This window comes from Anolis sagrei, chromosome 10 (assembly GCF_037176765.1).
Source record: "Anolis sagrei isolate rAnoSag1 chromosome 10, rAnoSag1.mat, whole genome shotgun sequence".
Classification (NCBI taxonomy): domain Eukaryota; kingdom Metazoa; phylum Chordata; class Lepidosauria; order Squamata; family Dactyloidae; genus Anolis; species Anolis sagrei.
Genome location: NC_090030.1, coordinates 10703063 through 10724812, shown reverse-complemented (window position 1 = coordinate 10724812; position 21750 = coordinate 10703063). Strand labels below are relative to the sequence as shown.

At 44.0% G+C, this 21750-nt stretch overlaps 1 protein-coding gene across 1 annotated transcript in view; it reads left to right on the top strand.

Annotated features, from left to right (window-relative positions):
• The window catches only part of XPNPEP2 (X-prolyl aminopeptidase 2), a 41279-nt gene extending 25055 nt beyond the window's left edge, over positions 1–16224 (top strand). The window contains exons 11-21 of the mRNA XM_060756328.2: positions 1368–1457; positions 1779–1888; positions 2055–2132; positions 2969–3040; positions 4394–4454; positions 6955–7024; positions 8061–8165; positions 9789–9848; positions 12255–12331; positions 15280–15378; positions 15472–16224. Coding sequence (XP_060612311.2) covers positions 1368–1457; positions 1779–1888; positions 2055–2132; positions 2969–3040; positions 4394–4454; positions 6955–7024; positions 8061–8165; positions 9789–9848; positions 12255–12331; positions 15280–15378; positions 15472–15666 — 1017 coding nt within the window. The 3' untranslated portion in view covers positions 15667–16224. The remainder of the gene's footprint in view (positions 1–1367; positions 1458–1778; positions 1889–2054; positions 2133–2968; positions 3041–4393; positions 4455–6954; positions 7025–8060; positions 8166–9788; positions 9849–12254; positions 12332–15279; positions 15379–15471) is intronic.
• Positions 16225–21750: the final 5526 nt, after the last annotated feature.

Below are 21750 nucleotides of genomic sequence, written 5' to 3'. Positions count from 1 at the left end.
ACATTGGCTAATAAACAACCAAACAAAGGGGAATTAATTTTTTACTCACACCACAAATATTCATGCAGTTATCCTCATGCATACATCACAATTCTCCTGCTGTCTCTTAGCAAAGAACATCTCTTAGGGCAGAGTGCTTCCTTGCAAATGTGCCAACGCATAGTTCCAAAACTTCCAAAATGCCAAAATGCTTCTAAAATGCCAAAATGCATCCGTTCCCTAAGAATAATGCCAAGGATTAGATCTGTATTTTCCCTACAGCAGAACCTGACTTCCCTGCACAAAATCCAAAACTCCAAAATCGCACCCCTTCTTCTTCCCTTGAGAAAAGGAGCAAGTGTCCAGAATCCTGATTTCCCCGTAGCAGATCTCCATACACCATATCTGTCCTTTCCATGGAGCAGCGGGTGAACAGCTCCGCTGTCTGTCACACTTGAGAATTATTAGATAGAGTCTTATATAGGAATATTTCTGCTGATGTTGTAAATAATTGCCTTGTTTGAAATGATCTTGGGTCTTCACCTCCCAACATAGATGTCTGTCTTCAGGTAATGAACCGTTGTGTTCTGGATTTGACTTGAAAGAGCATTGTCTTTGACTAATGTAAACAAAGGTAATTTCCTTTAGAGTTAATCCGGTTTCTGGTCAGCAAGTGTTGACAACAGATGTAAACAGATGTAAACATTTCTCTTATAATTGACACAGTTCTTATCACAGTTTACTATGGCAGGTCAACCATTTCAGTTCTCATTAGCAACCTTTAATTACAGTCCAGCAAGCTGGTACTAAATGATTTAGAATGGTGTCTTCAGCCAAATTAGGCCTCACCTTTCATACAATCTATTCATACCCACACATATTCAATCCAAATTTATCAAATCTGCATTTTATATTTCATTGTGATGTCATTACAACCTATATGTGGTTTTATGTGCTCTCTATTGGCAAAAGCAGAGGGAGATTGCAGTACTGGTTGTGCTGCTTCTGACTGGCAGGATGAGCACCAGCATTACACCATTGTCCACAATTCCTGTGAGGACCCCAACCCATGTTTTTAAGGGTGAATCAACCAACACTGAAACTTTGATAGTGTTTTGCTGTATGGCAGAGGTTTGGACAACTCCCAAATGTTCTCTTCCAGTTCTACCATTTTGTGATTCTAACTTTACAATTTATCCAGTACCAGGTTTGTGGGAACTACCACTTACAGGAAGCATCAAAACAAGAGAGGAACCGTGTCAAGTGCTGTGTGACTGATGGCCAAGGTTGGGCCGCAGCTGGGCTGTTGCAGGGGAGGCACACAGGTGCATCCCTCGAGAGGCCTGGGAAAGGCTTGTGGACACTACTATGCCTTTCCTTTCTCACAGGAAAAGCGCATCGAAGAAAATTATTCTCCTGTCATGATCGCCAAGGCAAGCAAGAACTCCAAGGAGCAGGAACTGATGCGGGCTGCCCACGTATGTAAAACCACCAAATGGAGAATGACCCCTCTGGACTGAGAGTTTAGGTCCAGAAGGGACAGCAACACAAAAAAGTGTTGGAAGCCTGCAACCTTCCAGATATTATTGGACTACAACTTCTATCATTTCTGGCCATTGGCTGGCACTGATGGGAGATGCAATCCAGCTAGATCTGAAGACGAACAGGCTTCCATGCCCTGAAATAAAAAGGTCTTCGGAGGTGAGAGGGCTTCCATATTCATCTGATCTTTTTCACACAACGGCACAGAGATACATAGCTGAAGCATCTTGCCCTCGTTGCTTTGGTTTCTCTCACAGGTTCGAGATGCTGTTGCGGTAATCCGGTACTTGGTCTGGCTGGAGAAGACCATTCCCTCTGGCTCCGTGGACGAAATCTCCGGCGCAAATTTTGTGGACCAGTTACGAAGGTCAGTCTGAGCCTGGATTTGGGAACTGGGTAAGTGACTGGCCATGGAGTACGTGAGAAGGTCAGCTCCACCACAATATAATCTCACTGGAAGAAGCTACTGCCTCTTACCTCGAAGAGAGTAATGGAGAGAGCAACCAAGAGACAGCTTTCTGTTTCCTTCACAGGGAAGAACTCTTCTGCCAAGGGCCGAGTTTTGAAACTATCTCCGCCAGTGGTTTGAATGCAGCTTTGGCTCATTACAGGTATTCAGTATAAAGACAGATATTTGGGAATATTTGACAATCAGGGTGTTTCTTACACTTTTCCCATTTTCCTAGAAATAGAAACAACTCCCAAACAGATTGTCCAAACTTGTACTAATTAAGGACTGCCATATATTTATTACTAGCCTGGGGACCCGCCGCTGCCCGGGTTATTTGAGAAAGGAATTGTGTATCAAGGTTGGTCTTTATCAGTTATTTATATGGCTCGCAGTGGCCTCAGGAAGTTAGTGAAGGTACTGTGAGTCCCATCATCTGTGGTCCATCCTCCTCCAAACTGCTCCAGGATGGAAAGTGGGTCATGGGGGCTCTGTGTGCCAATTTTGGTCTTGATTGGTCATTAGATGAATGTTGCAGAAATCTTGGGAAGTGAGTGGAAGTCCCATCATCCATAGTCTGTTCTCCCCCAAACCTCACCAGAATGCTGAGTTGGCCATGGGGGCTCTCTGTGCCAACTTTGGTCTTTATTGGTATTTGGATGAGTGTCACTGTGGTTTCAGGAAGTGAGTGAAGGTACTGCAAGTCCCATCATCCGTCGTCCGTCCTCCTTCAAGCAGCACCGGGATGTAGGGTGGGTCAAGGGGGCTCTGTGTGCCAAGTTTGGTCTTGATTGGTCATTAGATGAGGGTTGCAACAGTCTTGGGAAGGGAGTGGAGGTTATAATTATAATATCATGTTATAATTGCCTTGTCTTATTCTTTCCCCCCCCCCCCCCCCTTCTGGGTGAACTATAATTGCTAGCCATTAAATGCAAGCTGAGAAGAACCAACTACCAATCCAGTTCCTCAAAGCAAATTTTCTTTCTTTTCTTCTTTCAGCCCATCCAACACAACCAGCCGAAAGCTGACTGTGGATGAAATGTACTTGTTGGACTCTGGAGGCCAATATTTGTGCGTATGAAGAGTCTGCTATCTCTCTCTTTCCCTGTGGCAGAAGTGCTGGTGTTACACCAAACTACAGCTCCCTGGATTCCGTACCATTAATCCAGGGCAGTTAAAGTGATGTCAAACCACATCAATTCTATAGTGCAAATGCATTCTTAGATATGTGTTGTCAAAGGCTTTCATGGCCGGAATCACTAGGTTGCTGTGAGTTTTCTGGGCCATGTTCCAGAAGCATTCTCTCCTGACATTTCACCCACATCTATGGCAGGCATCCTCAGAGGTTGAGGGATCTGTTGGAAACTAAGCAAGTGAGGTTTATATGTCTGTGGAATAATGTCCAGAGTGATAGAAAGAAATCTTGACTGCTTGAGTCAATCATGAATGTTGCAATTTATTTGTTTGTTTGTTTGTTTACACTATTTGTATCCCACCTTCCTCTACCCCGAAGGGTACCTAAGGCAGCTTTACATATAGACAACTATTCAATGCCTTTGGACAACAAACAATTAGAATACACTTAAGTTAAACATTAAAATTAAAATTACATGCACATCAAAACATATAATGCATTGCATTCACTATTAAAATAATGCCACCCTCAACCATAATCTGGGACAATTCCAAAGATCAATTTCACATATTTTGAAGCTGTTATTGTACTATAGATTAATCTCCAAAGGTTTGACCACTTAGATTAGTATTTAATGGCCTTGCCGCTTCAAAAGATTCCCCCCGGCAGGAAGCAGCCAGGCTTTGAAACTGCAAGACCATTAAATGCTAATCAAGGTGGCCAATTGCATCATTCACACTTGCCTCTAACAGACAAAGAGTTCTTTCTCCCACCCTGGACATTATCCACAGATATTTATTTATTTACTATATTTATATACCGTCCCTCTCAGCCCGCAGTTGCTGCCAAGACCATAAAATACAATATCAATGCAATAAAACAATTGAATAATAAAACTATAACAAAATCAGTAAAAACATGAACATTACCTATTAAAAACATTGTCCAATCACATCATTGTCCAATCACAATTACAGATGCGGTATATAAACATCACTTGCCTAGTTTCCCACAGACCTCACAACTTCTGAGGATGCCTGCCATAGATGTGGGTGAAATGTCAGGAGAGAATGCTTCTGGAACATGGCCAGACAGCCCGGAAAACTCACAACAACTCACATTCTAAGATACATTGCTTACTAAAGCAGACATACGAGTGAGACTGGTCCTTGTAGGCGATGTCTTCAGGGAAGTCTGCTGTCCTTAAAGGATCTGCCAGGTGTCGGGTGGCACTGAATGTGCCCGCTTGGCCTTGCACACCTTTATTTGTGCTTCTCTTTCTCCGGCAGAGATGGAACCACAGACATAACCCGAACTGTCCAGTGGGGGGAGCCCACAGCTTTGCAGAAGGTAAGGCTTCTTCCAACATCTGCTGGGAAAGCACACCTGGGGACTTTGGAGCAAGCCCTGCATGCTGACCTCCCAGCTGCTTTATTGTCCCTGGGTTGCTTTGAGCAGTTTTGCCCTTCTTTATTTCACTACCCGCTTAACCCGCTCAACTAGATTTAATGGAGAATTCAGCAACATTAGGAGGACCTTACTTACTTAGACGATCTCTTGTAGCCCAAAGATGATGGTCCCCCAAGTCTGGTGTCTTGGTGGTGCCTTTGTAAGTGGCTGTGGAGCCCTATTCTGAAGATGCAGGTTCGCAGCTTGGGTGTGATCCTGGACTCATCACTGAGCCTGGAACCTCAGGTTTCAGCGGTGACCAGGGAAGCATTCACACAGTTAAAACTTGTGCGCTAGCTGCGCCCATACCTTGGGAAGTCTGACTTGGCCATGGTAGTCCACGCTCTGGTTGCATCCTGTATAGACTACTGCAACGCTCTCTACGTGGGGTTGCCTTTGAAGACTGTTCGGAAGCTTCAAATGGTCCAACACTCGGCAGCCAGGTTGCTAACAGGAGCGGCACTCAGGGAGCATACAACTCCTCTGTTGCGCCAGCTCCACTGGCTGCCAATTTGCTACCGGACACAATTCAAAGTGCTGACATTAGCCTATAAAGCTCTAAACGGTTCTGGCCCGACTTACCTGTCCAAATGCCTATGAACCAGCTAGGACATTAAGATCATCTGGGGAGGCCCTGCTCTCGGTCCCACCGTCATCACAAGCACGCGTGGTGGGGATGAGAGACAGGGCCTTCTCAGTGGTGGCCCCTCGGCTGTGGAACACCCTTCCTACAGATATCAGATCAGCCCCCTCCTTATTGGCATTTCGAAAGAAAGTGAAGACCTGGCTGTTCGAACAGGCATTTGATTAGGCAGTGTAATTGATTACAGGAACACGGAATAACGGATGATGAGATTGGATTCTGATTCTATTGACAAGACGTGAATGATTTGTCATATTGATGTTTAATTGTTGTTATGCTATTGTTTTTAAATGTTCCAATGGTTTTGTAATGTGTGCATTGAAATTGCTGCTGTTAACCGCTTTGAGTCGCCTAAGCGCTGAGAAAAGCAGTATATAAATGGAGTAAATAAATAAATAAATAAATATTCTTGATCTGCATGTTCTCCTGCAGTGAAGACATCAGTTTCCAGGTGGAAGGTAGACCCAGTCATGGTTGGCTTGACACACCTTCCTCTTGGCATGTTTCTCCCTTTCACCCTCTATTCACGCCTCTTCGAATTCTGCAGCACTGCTCATCACAGCTGACCTCCAGTTAGAACACTCAAGGGCCAGGGCTTCCCAGTTCTAGGTGTCTATGCCACAGTTTCTAAGGTTGGCTTTGAGCCCATCTTTAAATCTCTTTTCCTGTCCACCAACATTCCATTTCCCATTCTTGAGTTCGGAGTAGAGCAACGGCTTTTGGAGATGGTGATCGGACATTCAGACAACGTGGCCAGTCCAGTGGAGTTGATAGCAGAGGACCATCACTTCAATGCTGGTGGTCTTTGCTTCTTCCAGCACGCTGACATTTGTCTGCTTGTCTTCCCAAGAGATTTGCAGGATTTTTAGGAGGCAATGCTGTTGGAACCGTTCCAGGAGTTGAGTGTGACGTTTGTAGACAGTCCACGTTTCGCAGGCGTAGAACAGGGTTGGGAGGACAATAGCTTTATAAACAAGCACCTTGGTCTCCCTACGGATGTCCCGATCCTCAAACACTCTCTTCTTCATTTGGAAGAATGTTGCACTTGCAGAGCTCAGGCGGTGTTGTATTCCAGTGTCCGTGTTGACTTTTGTGGAGGGGCTTCCAAGGGAGCTGAAATGATCAACACTTTCTAATGTTACACCATTAAGCTGTATTTCTGGCCTTGCAGAGGGATTGGCTGGTGACTGCTGGAAGAACCTTTTGGTTTTCCGAATGTTCAGTGAGAGGTCAAGCTTCTTGTATGCTTCTGTAAACGTGTTTAGAGTGGCTTGTAGGTCTTTTTCTGAATGCGCACAGACTACATTATCATCAGCATATTGGAGTTCTATAACAGACGTTGTTATGTCCTTGGTTTTGGCTTTCAGTCTGCTGAGGTTAAATAGCTTGCCATCTGTCCAATAGATGATTTCCACTCTGGTGAGCTTCTTATATGGGTCTGCAACTAGATTTCAGAGAGGATTCAACAACATCTGGAGGACCACATCCTCGCCAGCCCAGCTGTGTTGCATATAGTTTGGTTCATGTACCTAAGTCATCCAAATCCACTGCTTTGTGACAATATCTTCTCACCCAACTGCTCTCTTCTTGGGATGCATGTTGTTGTCTGTCTTTGGGATTCTCCAGCTCTGGATTCCCTGCATCAAATACAGGATTGGGGTGGATAGACTCTGAGAAAGCATCAGATCTACGGTTCTATGAATTTGGCTCATCTTTTTAACATTCCCACAGTCCTTCTTTTTTTCTTCCACATCTTAGGAAGCGTATACACGGGTGCTAATGGGAAACATTGACCTGTCGAGGCTCGTCTTCCCACCCAAGACATCAGGTGAGGATTTCTCTCTGTGTAGACCAGGCATGGGCAAACTTGGGCCCTCCAGGTGTTTTGGACTTCAACTCCCACAATTCCTAACAGCCTAGGAATTGTGGGAGTTGAAGTCCAAAACACCTGGAGGGCCCAAGTTTGCCCATGACTAGTGTATAGCAACCAAGGGAGGAAAATGGTACGAGGATTGAATGAAAAGTAATGCCTCCACCTTCATAACTACTCAACAGATGGCAGTACTGGTATGCAGCAGGTACTGGCTTGTTCAGTAGACTTTCCTCTGCGGTTCCATTTTGGCAGGAAGCCTTAGTATTGAACGGTTGTGTTGTTAAAGTGCGAAGTATGGAAACATGCGCAGACGGTCGGTCAATGCAACTTAAGCAACATGCAGTCATTTAATTCTTGACAGCAGAAGATGTCACCCCGAAGCAGATTCATCAGAGAATGCAAGCTGTTTATGGCGATTGTGTTGATGTGAGTACTGTGCATTGTTGGGCGAGTAATTTTAAAGATGTTGAGGTGAGAACATCTGACTTGCATGACAAACAAACAGTTGGATGTCCTGTGGCATCAATCACTGAGTTTCACAAACAAAAGGTTGACAGATTGATTCAGGACAATCGTCGTATCACTCAGAGACAAATTTCAAGCATAATCGGCATTTCACAGGAACGTGTGGGTCACATTATTGCTTTGCTTGGCTCTTGGAAGATCTGTGCATGATGGGTTGCAGAAGCAGAGTGTCGACTTCTTCCGTGACGGCTTCAGAAAACTTGTTCATCATTGGCAGAAATGTATCCAATTGTCTGGTGATTATGTGGAAAAGTGAATCATGGTAGTTAAAGAGCACATTCTAAGGATTATTTCTGTGATTGATTTATTAAAATATTCCCATCCAAACCCAAGTAACGAAGGTGGAGGCATTACTTTTCATTCAACCCTCGTAGAATGGGTTTCTAGAAAGGATGGGATGAGGGACAATAATGTATGTGAATCTCTCTCCATTGCTGTTCAGCACAAGTTGCCTTTTGCTTTTCAGGCAGAATGGTGGAGGTCCTGGCACGTCGGCCCCTCTGGGAAGTTGGACTCAATTACGGTCACGGCACTGGTCACGGCATCGGCAATTTCCTATCTGTTCACGAATGTAAGTGGCATGATGGACTGCATCTATGATGCTCTTCAACAACCAACGTGAGAATTCTTGGGGACAACAAAAGATGAATTGTGCTGCCCTTCTAAACCAGAGACATAGGTGGCGTCGAGCTCAGAATCACAAAATGATACTGTCACCAAGTACCCCTAAAGGCCATCTAGTCCAACCCCCTGCCATGGAGAAAAACACAATTACATGCACCCCCAAGTATTGGGTTAGGGATCAGAGTAGTGCCAAATAGTGAAAATGGTCAAAATACAGAACTAAGCCTGAACAGCAGTACGTCATAGTAAAAGGTAAAGGTTTTCCCCTGACATTAAGTCCAGTCATGTCCGACTCTGGAGGTTGGTGCTCATCTCCACTTTTAAGCCAAAGAACCAGCGTTGTCCATAGACACCTCCAAGGCCATGTGGTCAGCCAGAACAGTACCTATTGATCTACTCACATTTGCATGTTTTCGAACTGCTAGGTTGGCAGAAGCTGGGGCTAACAGTGGGAGCTCATGCCGCTCCCCAGATCCGAACCTGCGACCTTTAGGTCAGCAAGTTCAGCAGCTCAGCGCTTTAACCCACTGTACCACCAGACGTCAGCTCAGAAAACCAATGGGATTTCACCCTGCATCAATAGGAGTCTAGTGTCTAGATCAGGGGTCCTCAAACTAAGGCCCGTGGGACGGATGCAGCCCTCCAAAATCATTTACCCGGCCCTCACTCAGGGTCAATCCAACGGCAACAATCCTATCTCATCATCCAAAAGCAGGCCCACACTACCCATTGAAATACTAATAAGTTTATATTTGTTAAAATTGTTCTTCATTTTAATTATTGTATTGTTTTAAGTGTTTTTGCACTACCAATAAGCTATGTGCAGTGTGCATAGGAATTCATTCATTTTTTTCAAATTATAATCCTCTCCTCCAACAGTTTGCGGGACTGTGACCTCTGTTTTAAAAGTTTGAGGATCCCTGGTTTAGATGCATGGAAGTCATGCCATCCCTCTATTCTGCCTTGGTCAGACCACACCTGGAATCACACTGTGTCCAATTCTGGGCATTGCAATTGAAGGGAGATGTTGACAAGCTGGAATGTGTCCAGAGGAGGGTGATTCAAAGGATCAAGGATCTGGAGAACAAGCCCTATGAGGAGCGGCTAAAGAGCTGGGCATGTTTCGCCTGCAGAAGAGAAAGCTGAGAAGAGACATGTTGGAGGGCCATGTATAAAGATGTGAGAGGAAGTCATAGGGAGGAGGGAGCAAGCTTGTTTCCTGCTGCCCTAGAGACTAGGACGCAGAAAATGGCTTCAAACTACAGGCAAGGAGATTCCGCCTGAACATTAGGAAGAATTTCCTAACTGTGAGAGCTGTTCAGCAGTGGAACTCTCTGCCCTGGAGTGAAGGAGTGTCTAACCCAGTCTGAGGAAGCCCATCCCGCTATCAAACCTCTCTAATCTTTGCAAAGTCCTTCCTGATGTTTAGGTAGAATCTCTTTCTTTGTGATCAGTGTTTTCTTCTTCAGACTACACTCATATTTGCACCATTAATTGAGATCATAGTCCTTTTATACAAAGATCCATCCCATTTATAGTTTGAGATAAGTAATTGACCTTTTCTCTCCAGGGCCGGTGGGCTTCCAGTCCAGCAACGTGGCTTTAGACAAGGGAATGTTCACCTCCATAGGTAGGTGACACCTGATCTTCTTGGTCCTAATGTTCTCAAGCCAGGCTCTTCAGTCCGAGGCAGAAACGGTCAGCTAATTTCCCCCTCTTTCTTGTAGAGCATGATTCTCTTTATCCCACCACACAGCCTTTTGAGATTGGTCTAAATCAGTGGTTCTCAATCTGGGGGTCGGGAACCCTGGGTGTTCGCAAGGGGGTGTTGGCGGGGGGGTCGCTCAAAACCATCGGAAAACACAGTATTTTCTGTTGGTCATGGGGATTTTGTGTGGGAAGTTTGGCCCAATTCTATCGTTGGTGGGGTTCAGATTGCTCTTTGATTGTAGGTGAACAATTTATTTTATTTAGAGGTTTTCTATACCGGCCTTCTCAACCTCGACGAGGGACTCAGCATATATAAAGCATATATAAAGTACAATCATATAAAAGAACAACAGGTACACATCATTACATATTAAAATAGTACAACACAGTACAATAAAAACATCATCATTACATCATTACAGTTTCCTACGCCAAATCGTCAATCCAGTCAAATTCATAGTCATGCTCGTAGTCTATATATCCCAACAACTACAACTCCCAAATGTCAAGGGCTATTTTCCCCAAACTCCACCAGTTTTCACATTTGGGCATATTGAGCATTCGTGACTAGTTTGGTCCAGATCCATAATTGTTTGAGTCCACAGTACTCTCTGGATGTACGTGAACTACAATTCACCTAAGGTCAATGTCCACCAAACCCTTCCAGTATTTTCTGTTGGCCATGGGAGTTCTGTGTGCCAAGTTTGGTTCAATTCCAATGTTGGTGGAGGTCAGAATACTCTTTGATTGTAGGTGAACTATAAATCCCAGCAACTACAACTCCCAAATGACAAAATCAATCCCGCCAGTATTCAAATTTGGGCATACCGGGATTGTGGCGCAGCTGGCTGAGTGTCAGCTGCATTAAGATCACTCTGACCAAAAGGTCATGAGTTCGAAGCCAGCCCGGGCTGGAGTGGGTGTCCAGCCATTGTGTAGCCCGTTGTCGACCTTTGCAACCCGAAAGACAGTTGCATCTGTCAAGTAGGAAAATAAGGTACCACCTTGTGTGGGAGGCTAAATTTAACATTTATGAGGCCATAAAGAAAAAAGACTCCGGGGAATGTGGAATGCGGAAGAACTTCATCGGTGTCGTTAATGGATGATGAAAAGCAGCAGCTCCCCTGGCAGCCAGAAAAAAAAGTTAAATAGCCTCAGTGTATTTGTGTGTTAAATGTTGTTTGTCAAACTGGCATTGAATGTTTGCCATATATGTGTTTACTGTAATCCGCCCTGAGTCCCCTGCGGGGTGAGAAGGGTGGAATATAAGAACTGTAAATAAATAAATAAATAAATAATACTGGGTATTTGTGCCAAATTTGGTCTAGTGAATGAAAATACATCCTGCATATGAGATATTTACATTATGATTCATAACAGTAGCAAAAGGACAGTTATGAAGTAGCAACGAAAATAATATTATGGTTGGGGGTCACCCCAATATGAAGAACTGTATTAAGGGGTCATGGCATTAGGAAGGTTGAGAAACACTGGTCTAAATGGACATGCATTCTTCTCGTAAAGCTTTTACCTGTTTTTGGGTTTTCACCCATCTCTTTCTTTTATATTGATCGCTTGGATGTACACTAGAGCTCTAAAGATATATATTTGAATTGTGAATTTGTTTTTCTGGGGTGGTTCTTTGTTTTGAAGGGCAATGTGAATATGTTCGCAGAGTTGTCGTGCTATACTGATTCTCCTTAGCACGATAACTACATATAAGACAAATGAGAGAAAGGAGGAAGAGTTATTTTTGTTCCAATATCTCTTCAGAGTGGGAATAAAAATACTGCAGCTGGTGCTGAGGATGGCTAGAAAACTGGGGCAACAGTCTGGAAACTATTTTTAAAAAACAGAGAATTACAACAATAGATACTACAGCACCCAGCAATTTCCTCGTGCATTTGCCCGGACTGTAAGAGCCCCGTTATTAGTCTTTTGAGTCTGCAAGAGAGTTTGGAAAAAACACTTTGTTGGACTGCAGATCCTCAAATTGTAGCAGCAAAGGAAGCTTTAAACCAGCCTCCCCCAATCAGAAGACATCCAGATGTTTTAGATTTGAGCTGCCAGACATCTGGATGGCACCTGGGTGAGGAAGTGTGACAAACTCTGCTGTTCAGACTGATAGTCCTGCCGACTGAAGTTAATTGTAGCTGAAATGGTTGTTAAGCAAATGCTGGTGCCATTTTTGTGTAGATCTGGGTACCAAAAAGTCTTCAATTTCCTGGTGGGGAACCTTCTGCCCCCAAAGATATAGGAGATCCCCAGGCCTCTTTGCTCTTGAGCCTCATCCTTTGTCTTCCTCCTTCTCCTTTGCTCTCTCCAGAGCCTGGTTATTATCTGGACGGCGAATTTGGGATTCGGCTTGAGGATGTCGCACTCGTGGTAGAAGCGCAGACCAAGGTAATGCTCCTTCCCAATTTTTGATGGGTCCATCTTTAGTGTTTTCCAAACCGGTGAATCTTAGCAGTGCAGGAAATCTCACAAGTGCCTCTCCCCATCCCTGGCAGTAAAACATGCAATGATACGATAATTTTCAGAAGTATTAAAAATTAACTAGGTATTTTTAATTATAATAATGTGAGGGTTAAATGAATGCAATGATTCAGCAAAAGCTGCAGTTGTTCTGGTACGGCTGTACCAGGAGCTCCAACTTTATTTGCTTTGTATTACATGTTTGCTTGCAGTCCAAGATTTCAGGGATTCTGCAGAAATGTGGCTTCTTTTGGTTGCAGTCGTAGGGCAAGTCACCTGTCCATCATTGTTAAGTTTTGGTTCCGCCCCTTGCTCAGGGCAATTGGGAAGGGAAGGGAGCCATTTTTAGTTAGTCTCAGTAAGGAAAGCTAATGTACAGGACGTGTTCAAGCTTCTCCTGTACAAAAGCTTCAACCCTTAAGACTTTCCGGGGGAGAACAGTCTTAAGAGCATCCAAAGATCTCCAAAGATTTCCAAAGATTTCCAGGGAAACAGCCCTAAAGACCAAAGAACTCCAGCTGGAGAATCTATTGCCTTACTGGTAGGTCCACTCGACGTTCGAGACGCAATTCGACCCGGTAGCGGAGCCCACATCAGTAAGAATTAGATTACAGTCAGCCTAGGAGAAGTTAAAAAAGGGATTTTCCTTTAAAGTAAAGAATCAGTGATTGAAGACAATTGCCTGTCCTTTGTGGACAAGATTAGGAAGCCACCAGTTTCATAAAAGCCTGGAATCATTTGTTTAACTTTCTGAAGACAAGAGAAGTTTCTGTTTGATTGTTCATTAATAAAGGACTTTGTTATACTTCACAAGCCATCTAAAGATCATTTGTGATGGAAAACCTCTGAGAACTTCTCTTTGGGGGCCCCTGGCTTTCCGTTGGGCTCAAGTCGCATGTCCTATTTATAGACAATTATTCACAGGCCCAGCGTGCGACAGAACAGCAGTTCAATATAAGCAGGTCTGCCTGTAGCTTAGTTGCCCTCAGTATGAAGAGGCTTCAATCTGAGAGAGGCCTCAGTCTGAGAGAGGCCTCAATGTGAGGTAAACCTCAGTGTGTGAGAGGCGTGGTGTGAGAAGGCTTCGGTGAGAGAAGCCCCAGGTTGAAGGCCTCATGTGTAAAGCTCCAGTGTGAAGGCTGGCTACTGTGTGAAGCTCCTGTGTAAGTTTAGTGTGAGAAAAGCCTCTGTGAGAGCAAAGCTTTTTATCTGCATGAGAAAGAAGCCCAGTGCAGAAGCAAAGAAGGAAGTATAAAGAACTTTATTTGTGTTATAATAATAATTGTGCCGTCCGCCCAGACGCTATAAAAAATAAGACTGCGACGTGCTTCTCTCTATAGCTGAACGAACTGCAGGTGTCTATCTTGAAAACTTAAGATACTAAGCAACTGAGACTAGTACTGGTTTTAAACATCAAAAAAGAATATGTATTTACACAAAGTCCTTGAAGACTTGGCACAGTTCATACAGTTGCAAACAAACAGTCAATAGATGAAGCTACAGAACTATTCTCTCTTTCCTATAGTTACAGAGGCAACCCTTTCTCCAGATGGCAGATAAGATTCTGGAATCTTAACACCCTAACCTAAAGCTGTTGTGGTTTAGATAAGGCAGGCTTTTTCCCTATCTATAACTTAAGGTCAGTCCTGGAGACAAAGTAGTCACGACTCTCTCTCTATAACTATAACTCAATCTTCTCAACTAAGCTTATCTGTCTAAAATATCTCAATACAGCGCAATACACAATATACTATCTAAACTAACTCAGTATAGCTTAATACTTATCTATAATGTATAATATACTATCTATAGCTTAGTATATCTTACTCAGTTTATATAAAGTAGTTTTTGCAATGGTTTTCCCAGAGCTAACTGCTTAGCCATCAGCACGTCTGAAATCTTTCCTCAAACTGAAAAGGCAGGGGAGAATCTAAAATGGAGCTCTTTCCCTGGGAGAAAAGGCGGTCCCTAAACTCAAAGAGCTGCTCTCTAAGCCAATAGTTGCAAAGAGGCCTGCAGACTCTGATACTATTAACTTTTAAGACTCTTGCAAAGATGCAGCACCCCTGGGAGAAAATGCAAGAGGAAGCAACCTCAAGCAACTTTAAAGTGAGGCAAATCAGGCTCCTGGGAGACAGAACAATAATAAAAAAAACTATTTATACCCCGCTACCATCTCCCAAGGGACTCGGTGCAGCTTACATGAGGCTGAGCCCGCAATACAACAATAATAAAGCAATAGCAACAAACAATTCAAAACAGTTACAATATAACTCATAAGCAAAAATAAAAATAAGCAATACAGTAACACAACAAGCATTTAAAACCTATGGCTGGGCCAAATGTAAAATTTAAATTTAAAAATAATACTGGGCACGAGCAAAGTAGGAGATAACTGGGAGATAGACATTTCGGAGGGGATAGGGCGTGCAAATCAATCCTAAATCAATAATAAAAGGTTATGGAAACCTTGTTCTTGTAAATAGTGCAACCATATTATTTTGATATAAAGAAAAACTTCCTAAGGAAGAGATAACATTGGTCTGTGTGTTTTTTGTTCTTTTTACCATTTTTGGATACTGGCGCTGGGTCACGCTGCTGCTGATAAGTTACTCTGCTATACATTTATGAGGGGGGTCTTTTGTTAATAAGCCCACTCGCCCAACAAGCATAGCTAGTGATGTCCAAAGGCTGGCATCCCACCTAAGCAAGTCCATATTGTTAAATGGTGAATCAACACATAGAAAAATCTAGTGGATTCAAGTCAGGACTAATAATGGGTTTAGGGCCTAATTTGCTGCTTGAGACAAGCACTTTATTCTGTCTGCCAGTAGATAGGACTGAGCCTGGTTTCCCCTTCTCTTTGTCTGTTTCAGTATCCGGTGCACGGGGAGCCTTACCTGACATTTGAGGTGGTGTCATTGGTGCCCTATGCGCGGAATCTCATCGATATCAACCTCCTGTCTCAAGAGCAGGTGTGTTATTGGAGGAAGGTAATCGGAAAGAGGCACAAAAGCAGGACCCACCAGGAGTTCTCCCTGCCGGCTTTTTCTTTTGTCTCTCTGCAGATTCAGTACATCAACAGTTATTACGAGTCCATCCGCAAGCATATCGGCCCCGAACTCCAGAGGCGTCACCTGGATGAGGAATACCAATGGCTGCAGCGAAACACACAGCCGCTTTCCCGCTCCTCCCTGCTGGCAGCCTCCCTGGGCACCTTGGCTATGGGCACCGTAACCGCCACCCTTTTGCCTGGGGCGTAGGACTATGCAGGGACCACTTTGATATTTCCACCCCTACACTGACCGATATATTTTTCTTTCTGATGCATTTCAAGACATCTCCAGCCTCTGCATCGTTTGCAACCAACCTATTCCCCAATGGGTTTGAGATCCAACCTTACCCATATCTCCAGATCCAGCTCAAAACATGTTGCAGCTCAAAGAGTGCCTTTCACTTCCCAAAGTCTAGCTGCCTGGTGTCTGAGGACGATCCAGAGGTATTTGAAGGACTGAGGAGCAGTAAGATAAAAGAGAAACAGGAGCCCATGCACATGATGGGTCAATAAGCCAGGATTCTTGACTTGAAATGAAGTAAAACCTCAGCCAGCTATTTCCACTTCTTATGTATCACTGTTCTGTCGTGTGCTGGACCTGTAAGTATTGTCTTTTGAATAGGACGTGCACTTTGTGCCCAGCGGGAAGCCAGGGCGCCTCAAAAGAGAGGCCCTCAAGGATTTTCCTGTACAATAGTCTTTAAAAGGCTTGAAAGGTTTAACAAAGTCCTTTATTATTGAACAAATTAAACAAATACTTCCCAGATCTTCAATGAGTCAAACAAATGCTTCTTAACTTGTCTACAAGGGACAGGCACCTTGCTTGGAGTACTATTTCTTTCTTTAACAAGGAAAACCCTTTTTTAACCTCTTCCAGGCTGTCTATTATCTAAGCTTTGCTGATGTGGGTTCTACTACCGGATCCAAACTGCTTCTTGGGCGCCGAGTAGACCTACCAGTCAAGGCTTGTAGATTCTCCAGCTGGAGTTCTTTGGGTCTGTAAAACTGTTTTCCCCCGGATGCTCTAAGGCTGAGAGGCTGTAAGCTCCCAGCCAAAGCTTTTGAACTTTCCCCCCAGAAATTCTTAAGAAATGAAGCTTTTCTGCAGGTGAAGCTGGTCCACGTCCTATAGCTTAGTTTCCTTCTGTAAGACTGAACTAAAAATGGCTCCTCCCCAGATCCCTGGGGAAAGGGGCAGAACCAAACACAACAATGATAGACAGGTGGCTAGCCCTATAACTGCAAACCAAGGGAAGTCACCTTTTCGCAAAACCCCTGAAACCTTGGAATGCATGCAAACATTAAGTAGAAAGAAAATGAAGTTGGAGGTCCTGGTACAGCCGTACCAACACAATCACCTGTCTATTAGATGCTATTACCATGCTGTTGGGCCCTGTTTGCCCAATGACATCTTAAATGTACTAAATTCCTTTTCAGAAACATCTCTTTGGGTTCATTGGTGCGAGTGGCACTCCTTGTTCCTGGCGGCAAAATGTTTCAGGAGCACAATTCAAAATGGGGTGGACTAACCCATGATACGAGTCTTCCGTATCAATGGTCGTCTCCATTCCTACATGGCTCTGGTCCATAGATAGTTTCTCCTTCACTTCTGCTTGCATGTTGATATCCCTTTCCTAGGGTTGCTGTGAGTTTTCCGGGCTATTTATTTATCGTGTCAGGAGCAGAACAAACAGTTGTATTGCATTTTTAACAAACAAACAAACAAAACACAAAGTTTGCAAGCTTGGTAGTTGATTAAATGTCCTTTGACCAGTATCTGGCCACTTGGAGTGCCTCTGGTGTTGCCACAAGGAGGTCCTCCATTGTGCCTGTAGTAGGGCTCAGGTTGCATTGCAGCAGGTGGTCTGTGGTTTGCTCTTCTCCACACTCGCATGTCGTGGATTCCACTTTGCAGCCCCATTTCTTAAGGTTGCCTCTGCACCTCGTGGTGCCAGAGCGCAGTGTGTTCAGCGCCTTCCAAGCGCCCAGTTTTCTGTGTGCCCAGGGGGGAGTTTCTCATTTTGTATCACCCACTGATTGAGGTTCTGGGTTTGAGCCTGCCACTTTTGGACTCTCGCTTGCTGAAGTGTTCCAGCGAGTGTCTCTGTAGATCTTAGAAAACTATTTCTTGATTTAAGTCGTTGACGTGCTGGCTGATACCCAAACGGGATGAGCTGGAGATGTCTCTGCCTTGGTCCTTTCACTATTGGCAGCTACTTCCCGGCAGATGTCAGGTGGTGCAATACCGGCTAAACAGTGTAATTTCTCCAGTGGTGTGGGGCGCAGACACCGCGTGATAATGCAGCATGTCTCATTAAGAGCCACATCTACTGTTTTAGCGTGGTGAGATGTGTTCCACACTAGGCATGCGTACTCAGCAGCAGAGTAGCATAGTGCAAGGGCAGATGTCTTCACTGTGTCTGGTTGTAATCCCCATGTTGTGCTAATCAGCTTTCGTATGATATTGTTTCTAGTGCCCACTTTTTGCTTGATATTCAGGCAGTGCTTCTTGTAGGTCAGAGCATGGTCCAGGGTGATTCCCAGGCATTTCGGTGCGCTTCCCAGGTAATCCTCAGATGTCTGTGCTTTAGATGGATTAGGGATCAGCTGGTTTTCCCTGTAATAGGCTGTAAGAGCACCTAGAGCAGTGGTTCTCAACCTGTGGGTCCCCAGATATTTTGGCCTTCAACTCCCAGAAATCGTAACAGCTGGTAAACTGGCTGGGATTTCTGGGAATTGTAGGCCAAAACACCTGAGGACCCACAGGTTGAGAACTACTGGCCTAGAGCTTCAGAGAGCTTCTGTTCAATCATCTCAAAGCTTACTGCTTGAGCAGTAATGGCACGATCATCAGCTGTATGGCCATGTTCCAGAAGCATTCTCTCCTGACGTTTCACCTACATCTATGGCAGGCACCTTCAGAGAGTGTGAGGTCTGTTGCAAACTAGGCAAGTAAGATGTGTGTGTGTGTATCTATATAAATAAAATGCAATGTTTGTTTGTGGGGTTAACATAACTAAAAAACCACTGAATGAATTAACACCAAATTTGGACTGGGTCATGCTGCTGCTGATAGGTTACTCTGCAATACATTCATGGGGAGGGTCTTTTGTTAGTAAGCTCACTCGCCCAACAGTCATGCCCGAGGAAGGCAATCTAAACGGATCCCAGGAACTCCAGCAGCAACTCTTTGCATGGCTTCCCTCCTACGTATCCACACACTGACAGTGCTTGCTTCTTCCTGCCCCACATTGGACACCATCCTGGGACAATCCTTCCTTCCCCTCCCTTAAAAACGTAGATAGGGATGGACCCTCTTTCCTGCTTCCTCTCCTCCATACATAGACTTGAAATTACACACAGAGAAACACCTTTAAGCTAGGATTCTATAGGTAAAATCAATAAGATCCCAGCACAGGATGATGAAAGAAGATTTGCGAGGAGGCATCCCAAAATGAGGTGGTATTTTCTGGATGGATGAGTGTGTGTACCATTTCAAGGCCTGTTTTCACATTGGCAGAACATTGATTTTGACACAAGTTACATTTTAAGCTGAATGTAGTGGCATGATAATGTAGGTAACAGCCCTGGGCTGTGTGTATTTGTAAGTGCATGTGTGCGTCTCTCGCTCGTTTCTGCCCACAATCAATCTCTCTCAGGGAACATTAGCATGACCTTGGTGCTCTGCAGCGGCTGAGAGGAAAACAATAAAAAATGAAACCCAACAAAGCAGATGAAGAGGATAGGAATGCTAAAAAGTGGGGAAAAGATGTGTTGTCAAAAGCTGCTGCAGGCTAATCCAACCTGAGAAGTCAGCCATAGCAGAGCACCTGATGAACCAACCTGGACACAGGATATTATTTGAGAACACAAAAATACTGGACCACTCTCACAACCACCATGTCAGACTACACAGAGAAGCCATTGAAATCCACAAGAAGCATATGGACCAGGTTTCCATAACACAAATAAAGTTCTTTATACTTCCTTCTTTGCTTCCATGCTGGGCTTCTTTCTCATGCAGATAAATAGCTTCTCTCACACAGAGCCTCCTCTCACACTGATGTTACACAGGAGCGTCATACAGTAGCTTTACGCACAGCACCCTTGACACTGAAGCTTCACACACAATGGCCTTCAACCCGGGGCTTCCTCTCACCGAAGCTTCTCACACATGGCCTACTCACTCTACGGCCTACTAATACTAAGGCAGGGGTCCTCAAACTAAGGCCCGGGGTCCAGACATGGCCCTCTGTAGTGAATTTTATGGTCTATGTTTTATTTTTGGTGTGTAGCTCTAGGTTACAATATGGTTGATAGGGAAGAATTGGCTCAAATAGGGTAGCAACAGTGAAGGCAGGATTGATTTGCATATGTGAAGCCGATTGGTCGTATGCAGATGAGAGTATGCCAGGATTTGAAAAGGCCGCTGAGCCAGAATGGCAGTTACAGAACTGAACATTCTAAAGGGGCGGAGTCAAGTTTGAAAGAGGCAGTTAGAGTTTGTCAGTTAAAAAAAAAAGGAGGAACAATTAGGAACCTCGGTTAGAGAGAAGCAGCTGGGAAATGGAGCTCAAGGTTTAAGGAAAAATAAAAGGCGCCAGTGTGGCCTAAGTCAGAATATAGTTCAGCCAAGAGTATATGAAGAAAGTAACATATTCGTTGATGTGAAACAGTGAGAGTTTCCTAAGAAAAGTTAACCAAGTGAATGATACTGAATGTAAGACTTGAGACTGTAAAAAAACACAAATGTAACCATGAAGTATTGGAACCAGAAGCTATAAATAAACTTTGTTACTTCGTTGCTTACCAGAGTGTCTCAAGCCTGTGCTATAAAGCACAAAGGTTTGACAGCTCACAAGAAAGCCCCAGCCAATTTAAAAGGGAAACTGCAGCAGTACAAGGCGGTAAAGGGATTTAGAAAGGAAATTCTTTTTCCCCTCACTGAGTCAAAAGGAAAGGCACCTGTAAAAGGACAGAAACAGAGTACGTCCCTGGTATTAAAGTGGTGACAGAAAACTACATATGTGGTGTGGAATCACGTATTCCGTTATGTGCAATGTTACGGCCCACACCCTCCAAGGTCATTTACCCGGCCTTCGCTCAGGGTCAACCTAAGTCTGAAACGACTTGAAAGCACACAACAACAACAACAATCTGATCTCATCAGCCAAAAGCAGACCCACACTTCCCATTGAAATACTAATGTTTATATTTGTTAAAATTGTTCTTCATTTTAATTATTGTATTTTTAAGTGTGTGTTGTTATTTATTTTTTTGAACTACAACTAAGATATGTGCAGTGTGCGTAGGAATTCATTCATGTTTTTTCAAATTATAGTCCAGCCCTCTAACAGTTTGAGGGACTGTGACCTGGCCCTCTGTTTAAAACGTTTGAGGACCCCTGTACTAAGGCCAACCTCACACCGAGGTCTTTCTCCCACTGTGGCTTTCTCACACTGAGGCCTCTCTCACACTGAGGCAAACTAACACTAAGGCCTACTAAGCTACAGGCACACCGGCTTATATACAACTACAGCTTTTGCTGAGTCATTGCATCCATTTAACTCTTTCAGTGCTTGACTCACATTTTTGTAATTAAAAAGTCCTGGTTCAGTGGTTCTCAACCTTCCTAATGTCACGGCCCCTCATGTTGTGATGACCCCCAACCATATAATTGTTTTTGTTGATACTTCACAACTGTCATTTTGCTACTGTTATGAATCGTAATGTAAATATCTGATGTGCAGGTTGTATTTTCATTCACTGGAACAAATTTGGCACAAATACCCGATACACTTAAATTTGAATACTGGTGTGGTTGGGGGGGATTAGTTTTGTCATCTGGGAGTTGTAGTTGCTGAGATTTATAGTCAACCTACAAGCAAAGAGTATTCTGAACTCCACCAACGATGGAATTGAACCAAATTGGCACACAGAACTCCCATGACTGACAGAAAATACTGGAAGGGTTTGGTGGGCGTTGATCTTGAGTTTTAGACTTTTAGTTCACCTACATCCAGAGAGCATTGTGGACTCAAACAATGATGGAGCTGGACCAAACTTGACATGAATATTCAATATGCCCAAATGTGGACACTGGTGGAGTTTGGGGAAAATAGACCTTGACATTTGGGAGTTGTGGTTGCTGAGATTTATAGTTTACCTATAGTCAAAGAGCATTCTGAACCCCACCAATTATAGAATTGGGCCAAACTTCCCACACAGAACCCCACGACCAACAAAAAATACTGTGTTCTCTGATGGCCTTTGGCGACCCCTCTGACACCCC